The sequence below is a fragment of the Acomys minous genome (assembly GCF_964271855.1).
Source record: "Acomys minous genome assembly, chromosome: 13".
Lineage (NCBI taxonomy): Eukaryota > Metazoa > Chordata > Mammalia > Rodentia > Muridae > Acomys > Acomys minous.
The window spans coordinates 100,871,945-100,891,480 of NC_140495.1; the positions used below are offsets into that span (position 1 = coordinate 100,871,945).

A 19,536-nucleotide genomic window follows, 5' to 3' on the forward strand; every position below is an offset into this window, starting at 1 on the left:
ACATTTTCTATGCTTATATTTAAGTGATTGCAGGCCATTGTAAGCTCCTTTAGTATTCTATTTGCAATAGAAATCATAAAGACTTGATGATATCAATCTATGAGGATTTTTTAAGAATTTGAAGTGTAGTTGATTCGAGCACTTTCCAAGCCATCTGTTCAACATTTTCCCAGGGAGCTCGTTGGGAAGACAGCTATGTTTCATTTTAGAATTTCTGAATGTGCATCTCAAAGGGCAAAACACAGATAATTGGTGCTGAAAACTCAATTCACTGGGTTCCAGTGTGCAACCGAGAAGAGACCACTGACCTAGACCTTCTCCAAACCTGTGGGTTAGACCTGATCAGATGAAGTCACTTTCCTGCCAGAGAGGCCATGATCCTGTATACCCATTACAACATCTGGCCACAAATTATTGTAAATTATTCATATATACTGAATAATGACAAAATAAGTGGTGTTAAATGTTAGCGCATAGTTTGTCATGAGATAAGGAGGTCAGGATGTTTTAAAAACTGGCCAAATGCCTCACCTGTGGCTGTAGTCTTAATGGGGTTGTCCTTGGCCCCTCATTTAACTTTATCTCTGGCCTTCATCCCCAATTTTCCCATTTTCATTTCCCTAAGTACCTGGTACCTGTAAATGTTCACAGACATACAAATACCTGTGCATATCCATACACACACACACACACACACACACACACACACACACACACACAAACACATCTGTGTATGTGCATACATATATACCTATGCATGATCTCACACACATGCACATACCTGCTCATATACACCCACACATATAGCTGTCTGTATACACACACGCACACACACACACATACACACACACACACATCTGTGCATGTGCATACATATATACCTATGCATGATCTCACACACATGCACATACCTGCTCATATACACCCACACATATAGCTGTCTATATACACACATGCATACACACACATACACACACACACACATCTGTGCATGTGCATACATATATACCTATGCATGATCTCACACACATGCACATACCTGCTCACACACACCCACACATATAGCTGTCTGTATACACACACACACACACACATACACACACATCTGTGCATGTGCACACATATATACCTATGCATGCTCTCATACACATGCACATACCTGCTCATATATACCCACACACATAGCTGTCTGTATACACACATGCACACACACACACATACACCCACACATATAGCTGTCTATATACACACATGCACACACACACACTCACACATACACACACATATAGCTGTCTGTATACACACATGCATACACACACACACACACACACTCACACTCTGTATATACTTTATCTTCTACATGATGATCAATCTCCTTATAAACACGTGGACCTTCCTTGTTTTGCTCTTTTCCTCACCCGAGACCCGAACCTTCAGAGTTCATGACCCCTTTCTCTATATTTTCTGCGGCAATGCCAGTATGTGCCAGGAATATTTTTCTGTGCAAGGAATGCATGTCCTGATGAACTGTCATTGTGCCCTTCCGCTGTTCAGTATGAGCAGGAAGCCACATACTCCTTCTTTTATTCAATCTGGGGGTTTCTTGAATCTCCTGAATAGGAATACGGCAATTGGGTGGCGTGAGACTATTTCTGCACGTCCTCTGCAATGTGATTGAGCAATCATGAAGGGGAAGCTTCGCACCGATGGCGGAAATGTTCTTCACGTACTTGGGTGGCACTTCTTCTACTGAGGGATTAGCTCTGGCTCATCTATTTTGAGAGCAGACCTGTAATTAGTCCATTGGCATACCCATAGTACCTTGCGTGTAGTGGTGGATTAGCAGAGTAGGAGCTGAATAGATGTATTTGAGACAAAAGACTGACAGAAGTCAGCATCTGTGAATGGAGATGCAAGGTGGAGATGTATAAGGATCCTTTACTTCTAATCAATGGACCAGGCACATTTTTTTTTCTTTAAAGAGACATCCTTCAAAGATAGCAGGTAAGCAAATGACAATTATTTTCATGTATTTATTTAATTAGACTTGATTCTCATCTCTTTAATGATGTAATTAGAAATAAAAGTAAGTTTATATAGAGAGCCAGCCGGCAGAGGATGGGAAAGTTTAACTAAGAAAACGATAGTAATTATATGGTAAAGCGTAGCTCAAAAATGTTTGTCCTCAGGGATCAAAAGCTTATTTCCGGCATTTGAGGTCTACAAAAGTTAATTTCCCTTATGTATCTGTTTCTAAAACAGATCTTGCTTTGCATTTAAAGATTTATATTGTGTGTATTTCCCTGAACTGTGCAGATTATGAAGACAGACTGTTGTTTCTGTCTATATGCCTTCAAGATTTTTTAATTATTTAAGAGCCAGGAATTTGAAGCTCATAATTAGTATTTCCGATGTTATTCCTGGTGAGTGCTGAAAGAGCTGTGTGACTGTAAAGCATCCAGCATCAGACTAGAGATTTAAAAAAAAAAATGAAATTGATTTCCCAGGGAGAAAAAAAAAAGTTGAAAACAAAGCAAAGAGATTCGGAACTGCAGTGAGCAAATGCTATGCGAGGGTCTTCTTGACTCATTTCTGCACTACCCCCCTCCCCGTAACATCTGTGCCTGCCAGAGAACAGCCCATTGGCGTGTTGCTTAATACCCTGATGTCATATGAGCAAAGGTCTTAGAAATAAAAGGTGACCACAAGCACACTCCCAAAATGTGGGTCCTCGCAACAAGTTCAGTTGTCATAATGCCAATATCCATGGGCCTCCACCTGTCGTAGGAGCCCCGGGTCCATGTCTGAGTACAACGTCTTTTCACTGAGTGGTAGCTGGGCTCCCCTACAGGAAGTATGCAGGTTGGACGTGAAGAGGAGAATCAGAGCCCTCTCAATGCTTTCAGCTACAAACTACACCCAGGAGCGTATGTGTCTGCCTTGTTCTAGATCGTTGTGAACAGACCAGAATAAATCTTACCAGGATAAGTAAAGAGCCAAACATGAGGAAGTGTTATCTTGATGTTATTCTTTAGCCTTCTGGATCTCGAGACTGGAATCTAAACAGTATACCCAGATAGATTTCTTTTGGTCTCTAGACTAGGCTGGCCATGAAATCACCGAATAGCAGACTGTGCCATTGAATTCCTGATCCTCATGGCTCCCCGTATCACACGCTGGCATTACAGGCAGGTGTCGCCATGTTGAGATTATGTGCCTGCCTGGCGAGCATTCTACGAGCTACCCCATATATCTCCAGCTCTTATTTGTTCATTCACCTCATTGACAAAATTATCTGGATGTATCCATCAATGTACATGTCTACACAGCTGTACTGATCTGTCTGCTCTCTGTCTGCCTTTATCTCTGATCCGTATGACCTTACCTTCACCCAAATCACACTGCTATAACGACATGGGACCACGCATCTCACCGGCCTACCATTACGCGTCAAACTTCACGGCGCTTCTTTTAGCTCAATCTGTGTGGCACCTGTTAGGGATCGGGTAGTCAGGAGCTCTTCCTGGATGACTTGGAACCTCGTGACTCTGCCGGGGTACTTAGCACTCAGAAAGGCAGGTGCGAATACGTGCTCTTGAGAGGCAGATGTGACAACTGCAGGTGCAACTGTGTGATGGACCCTGACACCAGTTCCGCTTGGAGAGAAGGTCAAAATGGTAGAAGCATGAAATATTCATTTTCTTTTACAGTATCAAATATGTGTTGCCTTGTTCTACCAGTACTGTAATTGTGAAAGGGTTTTAAGTAGCTTTGTACACTTGGTTCTTATGTGACAACATTTCTGTTCAAGATACTCTTTCCTGCCATCACCTTTCCCAAAGGACCTGCTCTGTGACAAAAGTCATCCTATTGGTGCTTCTTGAAGCTGCACATTCCAGAGTGCGGCACCTGGTCCATGTTAAGGCTGCAGTATGTGTGTCAGTCATCCCGTCAATCAGTCAGGGATCTTGGATAGAAAAGAAGTTTAGATTTGCTTTCATAAATTTGAGGTCTCATAAAAAAAAAAAAAAAAGAGCAAGAGATCCTGGAACTGGCGGGCCGTTGATGCTTATGAGAGGGATTTCATGAACTCTTTATTTAATACAATCAAAGTGGAAGTTGCATGCGAGAAAATTAAAGAGCATCAGAGTACTTCCGGTCCCTGACTCCCATCTCAGAGTCTAACTTTTGTGAATCAGTAATGATAATAAATAATTTTGAAGTTGCCAGAGACAGGGAAGTAAGCACTTAAAACGTCCCCACCGTGCAATGTCTTTTCGTAATTTTATTCCTTGGCTTTTGTTGTTGTTGTTGTTGTTGTTGTTGTTGTTGTTGTTGTTGTTACATTTCTTAAGAAATGAATGAAACATGCTCTTGATACTGAGGCACATAACTCATCATAGACCTATAGCTGAGAGTTATGCATTGTCAGTCATATACTGTACATGAGGGGCCCATCATCTCTGACTGCTAAAATGAATGGCTAAGGTATAGTTGGTAGCCCATTAAACTTTTGAGCACCAAAGACTCTATTTGTCTGAGCAGCAGAAATGTCGTTGGCTCCAGAGAGCCCCAACTTTGAGATTCTTCATGTGTCAAACCCAACCACGTTCATTCAACCTCAAGAAAGTTCACAACACTGAAAATCTCATATATTATGGCAAGAGGACCTCCGGGGGTCATCTCTCACTCAGTTCTTCTAAGATGTATGAACACAGACCATGCTACCTAAGATATTTGTTCTTGTTTCCATTACGACAAAATTAAGTCTGTGATGTCTGGAGCATTAAAATAAATAGCAATGCAGTGACAGCCTACAATGCATTTCAGCAAAAAAAAAAAAAAAAAAAAAAAAAAAAAACAGCTGGAATTCCTTGCAGTAAACACATTATCAACCTCAGGCAGGCTTCTCTCAGTTTTGGAATATTTACTTTTCACCGAAAAGAGCTTTCTGACTTCTGCTAGTTAAGGCTTTTATTAGTATCGGCAGAACCTCTCAGTGTGTTTGTTTCCCAACTGCAGCATAGATTCTTCTCCTGGTGAATCTGTCTCTGGGGATAATTGTCTAACCAATGAGACGCGGTTATTTCCCAGCTCACCTTTCTGTACTGGAGCTCACCATCTACTCACGTTTCATTTTTATTTGCCGCATAAGGTAAACAGAGCCGTTTATTACAGCGAGATGCAGAGGCAGAGATACTTTAGACCTTTAAAACAACCTTCTTCAATTATCTAACATACTATTTTATTTTCCCACCTTTTCTACAAAATTACTTGTAAAAGTACTTATCAGGCAGTTTTAGTTTTATCTGATTGGTTGGTGTAACTGGACACCGTCCTCCTTGTATAATTTTATTATGCAGAAAGCTGGAGAACAGGTACTGTTGTACCAGCCAGTTGAGTCTGAGGAGGACTCTCCGTGTGGAGTTGTCCGAGCCACACCAGAAGCATCTACACCAATGATGACATCCCGGTACAAAACCCATTAGAAAGGTTGAAATGGCTGTTTCTTCTTCCAGATGTTAGGAAAGAAACATCTGCCTCCCATCATCAAATAGACCCAAAGCTGTAACTTTGCTTCTCGCCACTCCTCCTTTAAGAGGAGCCTGCTCTCATCGCTTCCCAGCTTGCTGAGAATTTATCATCTGCTGGATTCTGAGTTATGCTAACCAATACCCCTATGTTTATCGAATTTATCAATTTATCTGATTTTTCATTGACATCATTTGTTATGTCCGTTGTTAGAATATCTCCTTATATTTAATTGTTAGGATATTTTTGCAGGGTAGTCAGTTAAAAGAAAGTGTTGATTTTTTTTATTCCCCCAACAACTTTGAATATGTTTTTGCTTCTGACCTAATAAACAGTAAGTTTAAAAAAAGTATTCAGTCATAAAACTTATGTTATTTTTTTATTTTTATTCTTCTTGCTTTCAAAATATTGTCTTCATTTCCCACAATCTACAATTGATGGATCCATCTGTGTTTTTAATACTGTTTGGGATGCTAAAATTTTTGAATATTCATGACAGTTGATTGCTGAGCTCAGTTCAGACAAACACCTCTGATACTTTATCTCACTGATCCCTGGGCCCTGCCTCTGGCCTGGCTAGCCATGCTTTGGTGAGACCTTTAGATCAGAGAGACATCTCATCCTGGAAATCTTATGGAGTTCTTCACCAGATGGCTCCTGTTAATAAATTTACAGTGTTTTCTCTCTTCCCTCTGCTCTTCAACTCGAAATTCCTTCGTGATGTCCCCTGGAGCTGAGTTGAGCTGAGCTGGCCTCTTACCAATTGTAGAAGTCTCCGTACTATCCCACGAAATCTGAGTAATTCTACCACATGGCATAGTTTTCGTTTTCCTCAATAAAATCTGATTTGCTATATGTTCATTTATATGTTTAAACTGAACATTTTAGTCACTCTGGGGGCTTAGTTTTGACCCTCAGGACCTTATAAACCTTTCATATGAAGCATCAAATTCTGCTTTACCTTGGGTCAAGGAGGTTTTCACTCATCTTTTGGAAAGGGTTTTATCTGACATCACATGCAAACGGCCATCGCCTAAAGTCCTGCCTTTGACGGGCTTCTCTTGGCTATTGTATTCTTGTTTCGATTGGGAAATGAAATCTCTTCTTACTGATGCAATCAGGATGGATATGTTCATGTGCTGAGTTTATGTGAAATAGATTTCTGAGGGAAAATTCTATGTTTTGAGATAACTACAATCTAGCGTATTAATTTCATGACTCAAACTTTGCATTAGGCAGTCATATACACCTAACAAAACTACACAGTAAGAGGGTGTCAGCGTATAAAATCTTGCTCTGTTTAATTAAAGTAAACAAAGGAGCTACTCGTTATCTGTGAAAATTAGAACGTCACAAACTCCTTAATGTAAAGACAAATTCTGTGACCTATGACATCATTCCTGAAGAGTTATTTTCCTTGTTTTCTCACAAACAGGAAAACAATGGGTAAAACAGAGAAGTCTCTTTTCTTAAAAGGCAAATCAGAAGATGAGAGTCTCGGCATGACCTGGCCGGAAGCAGGCTGGAGCACAATGCAATCTTCTTGTCAACCTTTGTCCTTTTGTTCTAGTGTTTGATGCAAAGTTGTCACCTGTTCAGATCCAAATAAATAACACTCAGAGGTGATCTAAAATTCTAAGGAAGGCAGAAGAAGCCTCCGCAGTGAAAACTCCAAAACTGTATGCGTGTGTGTGTGTGTGTGTGTGTGTGTATCTTAGCTTTTCCTATAGTAACATCCCTACAGCCTGTTTCTACTAGTAATGGGTCTCTAGAGCACACAGGTACATAGAAAGTAAGTTTTCACTCTTTGTTGTTTGTTTACTATTCATAATTTGGTCAAAACCTTTCATCTCCACATCTGCTCTGTCACCTAAATCAGGCACAAAGTTTTTTTATTCATATTTTAGAGTACAAGGGAGTTTGTCCATAATTTTCATCATTAAAAATAAGTTCTATGGGGACTGGATAGATGCCTCAGCAATTGGTAGGAATGCTTACTGCTCTCGCAGGCGATCCAATTCCCAGAACATACATGGCAACTTATGAGGCCAATCCCAGGGTACCTGTTACCCTCTTCTGGCCTCCAAAAGCACCAGGCATGCATGTGGCACACATATGTACCTAGAAACAAACACTGAGAAGATAAAAAATAAATTAAAATCTTATTTTCAATGGCCTGAATGTGCTAGTGAAAAGACTCAGCCAGCAATGGCTCCAGCATTCAAGAAGAGCACTTGAGTTCAGTCTATGGAACTCATATGGTGGAAGAAAAGACCCAAATCCTAAAGGTTATCCTCTGACCTCCACAAGCATATCATGGCTCACACACACACACACACACACACACACACACACACACACACACACACACACACCCCGCATACTCACATGTACATACAAATAATTAAACCAAAAGAAATTTAATAATAAACATTATGATCATCCTTCCATTGTTTGCCTGTTGCAGCCATATTTCCTAACTAAAGGCATGTCAGTCTCCCCAGCTTTCCCAACCCTAAATGCCAAAAAACATTGAACAACCATGATGGAGGAAACAGTACAGAGACTCCTCTGCACGTTACACATGTCACATGAGACTCCTGTGCGTTGTACATGCCACTTGAGAGTCCTCTGTGTGTGGCACATGTCATATGAGTCAACCCTTTCCCCCTTTACCTCTGGTACAGAGGTTTTCAAAGGCTTACTGTAGTCTAGGAAATGCTTTGTCAGGATGCGGGCAGTACAGTCTGTGGTTTCATTGTGAATTGGAAATTTTAACCTCTGGGACGGCATCCCTGGAAGTGTTCAGCACAGTCAGGCATTGCTTCTTGACAGAGATAAGTGTTCAGATAAGCATCCCTCGATGTTTGTCATTATGCAAGCATAACAGTGTGGGTGAGCAGAGGACACAGGGTAGATGCAAGTGTGTGACTTACACACAGGTGAGGTTGTGCCGGCAAGCATGTGGCCTAGAAGGAGCACACGCTGTGGTTAGGGTGACAAGGTGGGATACGCACAAGGAATGGACACCAGTCTGGCACTTAGGAACAGGGTGTGCTGCGCAGGTGTTCTCACCTGTACCACTCACCTACGGCAGTGCTCTGTGTGACGAGTACTGTGGTTCCATCATCATATCTGCCTTGATGGGCCCATTATAACCTCATGAAATCAGCTTCATCTATGCAACCCCTTTACACTGCACACAGAACACAATGGTACCCTCTTTTCACTCTTTATCAATTTCCTCTTCTTATATTCTCATATTTCAGTGCTGTCTAGAGAAGAATCGATGCCTAAGCAAGTTTGTATCCACACTCTCACATGTTAGCTGTTTATTTTGTTCATTTCGAATTTTAGTTATTTTAAAATGTCAACATGAACGCATTTGTTTCTTTCTGCAAATTTTTTTCTCTCTCATCTGACAGTAAATTCCCCAAGCACAGCACCGCCCATCATTTACGAACCTTTTTATTCAGCTTTCAAGTAGCTGCTATTGCATTGTCTTGGAGCTTTGCAGTGTTCATCACTCACTCTGAAATGAATCCTTCCTCCACATGACTCTCTCTCAATCAAGTTTAGTTCTAATTCTGTCATCATCTCCATCATGTGGCCTCGGGTAGCACTTTTATAACTCTCTTCCTATTAAATAATGGAGTATTTTCCAGAATTTTTTAACCCAAGTTTACAAGTTTGGGGATACCATCCATCTACAATGTATTTTATAAGTTTATCTTTCATTGTAGAAAGAATCGTAATTGAGCATTAATAGACAAATACCAGTACAAAGAGACAGATACTAAGCACCACCAAATTTCAACCAAATGGCTCTATTATTGTGTGTATATCTGGTTCAAATAGTCAACTTGGATACCAAAGAGAATATTACCAGACATTATAAAGAGGAGGACACGTTAAAACATGTTCAATTTAAAATTTAGATAAATGTAATTTAAAAAATTTTAAATTAGTACATAGAAAAAGTCTGTCATTTATTTTTTCACCACTCAGTAAGCAGTTTATAATTTCTTATAAAATTAATGCTACTATCTTCATATTAAGATCTTAAAGTTATTATGACTTAATTAATCATAGATGGTTAAGTAACTTTGTGATCACATTTACCACATGCCAAGATACCAGGACACGGTCATCTCACACAAAGGCCATGGCGCGAGCCAAGAACATAACTGTGATTGAGTGTTGGGTCACAGTAGGTGTTTCTGAGTTTTTGGCTTCTTGTTCAAGGCATTGAAACAAAAGCCCACATATGTTTGTAAAAGTAGACAGGAAACTTCATCTAAAGCAAAATAAATAGAAAAGAGCAGCATAGACTGCTAAGAAGCAAGTAGCAACGTAAGTGAAGATGCTCAGGCCCATGAGCACTGTTTGATGATTCCTCTTCAGGGATTCAGGAGGAGGAGCCTGGCCACCAGGGGCAGAGTTTAGATGGTTCTCTTTGATTGACATATTAAGTTATTTATCTATTGCCCTTGTTCTTTCCCCATGATGCATATAATTTTAATCTTATGCACACCAAATTATGTGTAGAGATAAAGTTCAGTGGAGGATAATTTTGTCTTATTTCTTTGGTATGGCAAACCAGTTCAGGCCTGATTTCGTTTCCGGTCTCCTCTCAGGGCATGAGGAGAGTACAATCAAGGCAGGGATCTGAAGTTGCTAGGTGCCTGTTTGGAGAGGCTTGTGAACACATAGTCTGTGAAGGTAAAGGAGAAAGGGTGGCAAATGCACTATTGGAAAAGAGAGGTGTGCCCAAGCCCAAACCAAGCAGAAGAATTCCCTATTACTCGTGTTTGTGTGCCTCACAGCCAGTTGCGAAACTCTTTTCCTATAAAATTTAGGATTATTATTCATAAGGTGACACACTTTCAGATTCAACTAGCTTTGTTAAAGGCAGAGTTCTGATTCATGGATCAAGAAATTTCAGTATCAAAGTAAGCCTTAGGCATAACAGAATATGAGGCCACCGATATCAAAGACACTTTTCTTTACTCCCTGGACCTTCTCTGTCTGTGAGCAAGTTTATCTCAACTCAGGGTGGACAGGACTGGCAGAAACATCCACAGCTGCAGGGTTCAGCCTCACTATAACGGCTTGTAGAAACAGAGTGTCAGCACCACACAAACAGGGACTCTCACTGGAGTCAACCTGGGATGCTCAGGAGCACAGAGCATCAATGATCAAATCAGGCTGGGGGCCTCAGGAAGGCGGACATTTTAAGACTGCCAGAACAGAATTATGGGAGGGTATAGTTAAACATCATGGAAAGAACTGTAATACAACATGGAAAATAAATAAATAGCTCAGTGTTCACCACTCAGCCATTAAAATATTTGAAGCATTAAAAATAAACAGGCTTAATTGTCATTTCGTCGGAGATGTTGCTTTGCCTTCTTCCCTTCCCCATCTACTTTTAATTTATGGGGCAGTTCTTCCCATCCCATAATAGAAATGTGTTTCATAGAACCTCACCAAATGGCTTTGGACTCAAATCAAATCACTCTATTGTAATGGCACTGAGCAGTTTAACTGTCAAGGTGTTATCTGTAATTTTATCCAACTCCACAGTACAGTCTAAAGCTGAACCATCTACAGCAAACCTTCACTAGGAATTTGTAAAAAAAAATGTGTGGAGTTTTCAATTTCGTGTAGAAAAAATATTGATATTGATTGGGTATTCCCAGGGGTGGTATCTACCTAATTCAGTGTAATCCTGACCTACTGATGTTTTCTTCAAAACTTTTTGATAGTGTGCAAAATTATGTTAATTCTTAAGTATTTATCTTATGACATAAAACTAAGAGACTAAGAAAATCTAGATTGTATAAACCTGTTTAAGTCTCCTAAGCACACACTGGTCACTTTCAATCATTTGTTCCGCTTCCCACAAGCGGATAGTTTCTGGGTTAGTTGCAATGTTAGCAGAACAGGTTAGCTCATCTGTGGTTGGCTGTGGAATCAGGTGTATTCGTAGCACTTATGTTCTGTTACCCTTGTTGGTATTTATAGCAGCTCCCATATGGGTGCCTTCCTCGACTTAATTATCAGCTATCTCTGCCTCCCTTCAAACCTCATTTATAAAAATGTTAACTAAGACCATCCATAATACCCGTGTCCCCAAAGCTCACTTCCTCTTCTTAAATGGATGCGCTGCCATTTATCATTAAATCTCTTTAGCCAATTTAATTCCCAGGAAAAATGTTAATATTGAATCCACTTTGAGCTAAGTTTTAATTAAGATTTACTAAGACGTTTGGTGTAAGTGATTTACAATAATAAAAAACTGACGTTGCCTCTTTGGTCCCTGCCCATGTTCTAAATGTATCCTCACACCAAGGATCACATGACGGGACCAGTTCTCCCCAGATACACACCATCCATTTGACTCTTTCTACAAATAGCTGCCCTCTCCTTTCCCTTTGCGTCTGTGTCTGTCATGCCTACATAAGTCTCTGAGTCATTTCAGGAAACCTCTTTCTCTCTGGCAACCATGTCTGTCTACCAAAACCACCACCCTCTGGATGTAACGTTTTCATGCCAGTCTCTAAATTTCCTTTGTCTCCTCTATTTTTGTTGCTGCTATTTCTGTGCCCACCACCACTCCAAGTGCAGTGAATAATTAAAAAATATAATTAGAGGGCCAGCAAGATGGATGGATGGAGCTAGTCAAGGCACTTCCTATCAAGCCTGACTACCTGAGTTTCATTCTAGAATCATTGAGATAGAAAGAGAAAACCAACTCCTGAAAGCTGTCCTCTAACCTACACACGCACTTCATGCATGTATGCATGTGCACGCGCGTGTGTGTGTGCGCGCGCGCGCGCGCACACACACACACACACACACACACAAAACTCACATTTATAAGACAGAAGCAGAATTAGAACATGTGTCACATGTCTCCTCAATCACGGAAGGATATGTGAAGAACTGATTTGCATTTCTTGAAGCTATTAAACATGAGCCATTTGTTAGCGTTGCCTCCCTGGGTCCTGCCTTTGCAGTTTCAAGGTAAATCTGCAATGTTCACATTTTCTCAAACAAGATCACCGAATCCCCCAAAGGACTCTGAACTTTGAAGAGTTGGAACTTTACAGAGATGGATATTAGCAAAGCACAAGGGAAAGTGACCGAAGAAGAGCCCCATGGGCTAACTGGCTGAAGGGCTGTCCTCCGTTTACCCTTTCCTCTCTGGGTGAGACGAGGGCACTTTATTATTCCCTCCATATACTGCTTTGGGAACAATAAGAACAGGATTCTGTGAACGCTCATGGAGTGGTCGTTAGTAACTTCTCCTACCAGGATCGTTCCTTCCCTTCTTTGTAAACGTGTGTCTATCAAGAAGTGGAGGGGCCTTGTTTAACACAGCAAACCACCTTCGCTTTAGTGCTACTGTGTGAAATTGATAGTGGTCATTCTGCCATCCGAGGCGGTAAGCACCCGTTGCCTGCAGGTGATGTTGAATGGCTGCATATCAGGTCTACAGGCGCCTACCCGCTGCCATCTCAGTGGCTTTGAAAGAAAAATTCTCTTTCCTTACAAGAAAATGGTTTTTGTAGTGTAGGCTTTATCAGTCCATCATAAGCCCGGTGGGGAAGAGGTTACTGAGGCAGGAGAACACTCCAGATGGGAAAACGGGCCAATCGCAGCTCAGAGAAAATAAAGCAAACTTTGCCCATTCGTTTTGTCCTGGGCACAGACTACTGTGATACGTGTTCATGTGTAAGGAATGGGAGCTGAGGTAAAGAATGGATCCTGTATAGAAATATTGGATTCTATGTTAAGGCTTTTTTTCCCTCCTATTAAATCAGATGAAAGACAGTCTTCAATATTGAAAAAAACTGCTCTGAACACAGTCACAAGGGACAAAATGACAGTATTGGCTCCTGTAGTGATTCAGTGTCACAACAAAACACAGAGGCAGTGGACACATGAGCGCACCAAATGCAATTTACAGTGGCTTCGTCTTTGAAATCAGCTCCTGGTGTTTGGGGGGGGAAAACAAGCAGCACAGTGAAGAAAGGCTGAATCCTAACAAAACGTGTGCTGTGGTTTTCCACTTCCAGCTGACAGCCGTAGACGCTGATGAAGGCTCTAACGGGGAGATCTCCTATGAAATACTGGTGGGAGCCCAGGGAGACTTCGTGATCAACAGGACCACGGGGCTGGTGAGCATTGCGCCAGGAGTGGAGTTGATCGTGGGACGGACATACGCACTTACAGTGCAGGCCTCGGACAACGCCCCGCCTGCAGAGAGAAGGTGACTCCCACCAGGCCATACAGTTCTTCTAGAGAAAAATGATTATATTTATATACTATGAATACTAAGAGGGGCTACTATTAACAAAAAAACAATCAGCTTTTGTTGCTTTCAGCTAAGCTTTTATAAAGGCCTTTAATAGTCTTCAGTTTAGTTTGTAATACATAATTTTTTTAATTGAGGACTTTGTTGTACTTAATAGATCTGGCATGACTAAACACATCAATATACTATATTCCAAAGTTTTAAATCACCCATGGATTGTGTTGCTGCCTCTTTATTTGTGAGTAATAGGCTAAAGACCTCCAGTGACCAACCTGGATATCACTCACAAAGGGAATTATTGATGTGTTCATTTTGTATGTATGTATGTATGATCATATGTATGTATGATCATATGTATGTATACATGCTGTTTTCTTACATGCTCACATATGTATAATATTCTTTATAAATAGAGAGCAGTAACAGTAATGATGAAATCCAATTATTATAGCAATATAGTAGTACAACATTTCCAGCATCCCACACATACACCTTCGAGTCTTTATTAATTAAAATAAGGGTTACTTGAAACAAAGTCCCACCAACAGAAGGCTGCAAGATGAAAGAGAAGACACATCCAGTGGGAATCTGGATTGCAGGGAAAATGGCTGATTGGTGGTCAAGGCAGAACAGAGAGGGGAGGAGCAGACTTCATTGAACTGCTCAGGATAATATGTAATGTAAAGCGTAGCAATTCTTTCCTCCAAGTCTTTCTTTTACTACTTTAGAACAACAGTCTACAATGCATGATCAAAAATTCATATTGGGGACACTACTATACTTCATGAATAATACCAGAGAAATTTCAGCTTGCTCATTTCCTGTGTGTGGGTTACTCAACTCTGTCTCAGTAGACTAAGTCAGTAATAGGATTTTACTCAAGTTAAAATGGCATTCAAACAATGTTATCCTCAGAAGAGAGTGTCCATCCTACTGGTGGTATCAGTCTTGTTGGATGCTGAAGGACTGTCTTATGATGCATCATCAGGCATCACATGAAAGGCCGCTACCACTCACCACCGCTGTATCACCAACATATTATGCAGACATCACGTGGGCCATCAGAGAATAAAATACACATTCACTCTTTCTACCTGGGGTGTGTGTGGGGGGGCTATGATAATGTCTGCTGCTACTCAGTGCTATTCACTGTTTTCTGCAGGGGAAATAAAATTTCAAATTGAGGTGGTAAGTGGGCTGAAGAGTTGGGAGGCTTTGCTGTCCATTGAACGGAAGGTGATATTTAAAAGTTACCAACATAAAAAGGATGGATAGCTATGGCTGGACACCACCAGCAACAGTGGCATGCGCATCTTATTAAGGAGGATCTTTCTTTGTTTTTTTCGTTCTTTCCTTTTTTTTTTTTTTTTTTTTTTTTTTTTTTTTTTTTTTTTTTAGTGTGACAGCTTGATTCCTTTAATTTGAATGACACTAAACCTCAAACCTAGGATAAAATGTTACTCCAGCCCAGTGAGGTGTCCACAAGTTCAGGGTGACAACAGTAAGAGTCATTCATTGAATGTTAAGGACTTTGATAAGAGCACAAATAGAGAGAGAAGCTAAAGGGTTAAAATGTTTTAATATTAAGGCATCGTTTACTCTAGCAATGTTTGTTAGTTAATATATTTATATGGCCCAATTAACTTGAATAAATATTGTTTAATCCTGTAAAGAATTATTACTACTACCAAGTATGAAAACAGTCCCTGATCCCAAGTACTCCTCATAAAATGACCATTAAAATGATTGACACATGATATGGCATTATCCTATATTCCTATTTTTTTTTTTTGTCATGGAATCCAAGTTAGTACTTGATTAGCTCATGACTAAGTAATGCTCTCCAATATAAAAATTTCCATTGTCAATATACATTCTTTAAAATAATTATACATGGTAATATAGACAAAAATAGACTCCTTGTGTCTTGGGGGGAAAACACTGGAAATAAAAGGAAGGCTAAGGAGGCTTGAAGGGATAATGGTCTCTTGATGTCTATAAAGGCAAGTGCAGGAGTGGTAAGGAGCATCAGGAGAGGAAACAAGGGCAAAGACAGGGACACAGGGGAAGGCAAGACATCATGAGACGGCTTGGACCATTGGACTGTTACCACTGCTCTGCTTTCAATGTACTGACTATTCTGCTGTCGGGATGAAGTTCATATGTACTCCAGCATCAACAGCTCCTTCTGTTTCATCAAACTCCCTCTCCCTAGTGCCATGTTTACAGTTTTCTCTGTATCGCTCTGGGAAGTTACACAAATGCCCCCTCTCCGTCTGGGAGGCCTTCTGTGTTGCATCTGTGAACATGTATTGCGGCTGGAAGCTCTGTTATCAGCTCCTGATAAGGGGCCTCTTGCGTTGGACGGAAATATGAAGTTTCTGCTTCTGTATACTTCTGCGTTTTCTGCCAATTGTGTAGAATGGACTACGTGAACAATGAACTATAAGTATAGACCTTGTAGGAGTTACTAATGGGGTACAAAGGAAGACTCATTGTGATGTGTCTGGTTTAGGTCTTTCTGAAAAAAATAATATAAGTCCCAGTCACCTTTATCATAGAAACAAGTAATAACATAGAATTACATAAGCACATTATACAAGTTGACATTCATCCTGATGATGATGATGATGATGATGATGATGATGATGATGATTATTATTATAGTATTAGAAAGTTAGGCCCTTTTATCTTTTTAAATTATGACTTTTCCAAAGACAAAATACATCAGGTCTATCTTTCTGGGCCTCCTTCATTATATTTTATTTGTCCTTTACAATAAAAAAAATACATTTCATAATGGATAAAGTCTCAGTTATGGCATAAGTAATTAAATATTTGAATTTTGTAGTCTGAGTTCAAGACTTCAAGTGTGTAAGGATTTAGTACAAGACATCATCCTTTGTAACAATGCAAGGACCTTTCATATTCAGAGTCATCAGATAAATTAAAGAAAACCTTTACAAAATCTGTTATTATGAGATTATGAAACCTTTTTGCTTTGTCTGTAGTTGTTAATGAGCTTGGTAACTTTACTTCATGTTTGTGCTTATTTAAATTTATAAACCTAGCTAGTCAAATTAGGTGCTTCAACGTGACATTTTTTTTTCTTTTTAATTATTTTTTTACATTTTTAATTTATTTATTTATTCACTTTACATCCCATTCATAGCCCCCTCTCCTCTCCTTCCTTCCTCTTCCCCCTATTTCCCCTCCCCTACCTCTCAGAAGAGGGGAGCTCCACCCTACCAGCCACCCCAGCACATTGAGCCACATCAGGACTGAGTGCATCCTCTTGCACAGTGGCTTGGCAAGGCAGGCCCATCAGGGGAAAGTGATCGAAAAGAAGGCAACAGAGTTCTTGTCAGAGACAGCCCCCCTCCCCTTACTAGGGGGCCTACATGAAGCCTGAGCTGCCCAGTGGGTGTACATGTGTAGGAGGCCTAGGACCAGTCCATGCCTGGTCCTTGGTTGGTGCTTCAGCCTCTGAAAACCACCCTGAGCCCAGGTTAGCTGGCTCTGTTGGTCTTTGTGTGGAGCTCCTGTCTCCTCTGGACCTTTCCATCCTTCCTGTCACCCTTCCACAAGGCTCCCCATGCTCTGTCTAATGTTTGGCTGTGATTTTCAGCATCTGTTTTTGATCCATTGCTTGCTAAAGCCTCTCAGAGGACAGCTATGCTAGGCTCCCATCTGACAACATAGCAGAACGTCATAAATAGTGGCAGGGATTGGCTCACTCCCGTGGGGTGGGTCTAAGGTTGGACCAGGCATTGGTTGGACATTCCCTCAGTCTCTGCTTTATTTTTATCCTTGAACATCTTGTAGGCATAGTAAATCAATCTGGCACTATTACCACTCCTGGGCATAGACCTGAAAGAGCCTCCACTATACAACAAGGACATTTGGTCAACTATGTTCATAGCAGCTTTATTCATAACAGCCAGAATCTGGAAGCAACCTAGATATCCCTCAGTGGAAGAATGGATAAAGAAACTGTGGTACATTTGCACAATGTAATACTATTCAGCTTTTAGAAACTAGGAAATCTTGACATTTTCAGGCAAATAGATGGAATTAGAAAAGATCATCCTGAGTGAGATAACCCAGACCCATAAAGACATGCCTGGTATGTACTCACTTATAAGTGAATATTAGCCATATAGTACAGGGCAAATATTACTATAATTCACAGATCCAAAGAAGCTAAGTAACAAGGAGGGCCCAAGGGAGGCTGCTTGAATCTTACTATTAAGGGGACATAAAATAGACAGCAGAAGCGGCTGAAGAGAGGGAACAGGATCAGCGAGGTGATGCTGAGGGAAATGAGGGTGGGTATTGGATGTGGGGAGAGTTGGGAAGGGAGGACACAGTGCTTTTAGAAAGAAAAGAACCCATGGGTGGGGGCACCTCTGAGACAAGCTGGAGACCTACAGCAGGGTAGGCTCTTGGGAGGATAGGGGGTGACTCTAGCTGAGACCCCTAGTAGTGGGAGTCTCGGAGACAGACAGACGAGAGCACCCTCTAGCAAGACTGGACTCCTTTTTTTTTTTTTTTTTTTTTTTTTTTTTTTTTGAGACAGGGTTTCTCTGTGTAGCCTTGGCTGTCATGGACTCGCTTTGTAGACCAGGCTGGCCTCGAACTCACAGTGATCCGCCTGCCTCTGCCTCCCGAGTGCTGAGATTAAAGGCATGCACCACTATGTTCGGCAAGACAGGACTCCTAATGGTGACAGGGGAGCACCAACCTACTCACAAAAACTTTGACTCACCGTGACTAAGTCACAAAACCGTCTTAGAAATGCATTGCCTCTTTTGTTCTGCTTTGACCTTTTTGCTACAAAATAAGAATAATAAAGCTTCATGATTTTCATTTTTAGACATGAAAATTTATCTGCATCATACTCGCCCTATTACAAAAGTAAAATATGGATAGAAAGAAGCTTGGTTTTATGCATTTAGGACTGGCTATAAATGAAAATATGAGATACTCACATAAAATGTTATTATTTACCTAGCGACTGCCCTGTTTTACTATGTGCTTAAACTGTGCTGTTGAATTACTGCTGTTTATTGCCGCATTAAGTCATCACTTTATTGTTAATGCTATGGGCATTCAATTTTGGGAACGCTTACTCTGACACTGTGCTGACATCAGGTATAGAGAGGAGATCTCATTTTAAAAGGCAGTAACACTAAAAAAGGACTGGCACTTATTAAATATGCCACAGCACAGTGCCGAGATGGGAAAGATGAAAGAAGTGTGGCTGAAATACGATCTTCCCCAACAACCCTGAGAGATAAGTCCTGAAGGAATGTTGGAAACATAATTAGCCATCCCACCCCTTGCATTGTCACAGAAAGGACCAGAGACAGAAAGAGGGAAGAGCAGGGACAAGAGTTGTTCTCTGCCTCAGGCCAGGGTCATGGAGTGGGAGGGGCAACAAAAGCCTAATAAAGTATTACCTGCCTACAGAGCTGACCAAAGAGGTCTGGGGATGGGGGCCAACATAGCCCCAACACTCATGAGATGGAGACAGGATCACGTTAACTCAAGGCCAGCCTCGGATAAGTAGTCAGGCTCCTTCTCAAAAAACCAAATAACAACAGCAACAGATTCCTGAGACTTAACCGTGACTACTGCCAAGCATGTTGTGAGGGGCAGTAGACCCAGGTGAACAGCTT

At 40.9% G+C, this 19,536-nt stretch overlaps 1 protein-coding gene across 1 annotated transcript in view; it reads left to right on the forward strand.

Moving 5' to 3' along the window:
• PCDH15 (protocadherin related 15) overlaps nucleotides 1–19,536 on the forward strand; it is a gene marked incomplete at its 3' end in the record, with an annotated part of 1,334,501 nt that overhangs the window by 1,069,952 nt on the left and 245,013 nt on the right. The window contains exon 17 of the mRNA XM_084754693.1: nucleotides 13,617–13,810. Within this exon, the coding sequence (XP_084610819.1) occupies nucleotides 13,617–13,810 (194 nt within the window). The remainder of the gene's footprint in view (nucleotides 1–13,616; nucleotides 13,811–19,536) is intronic.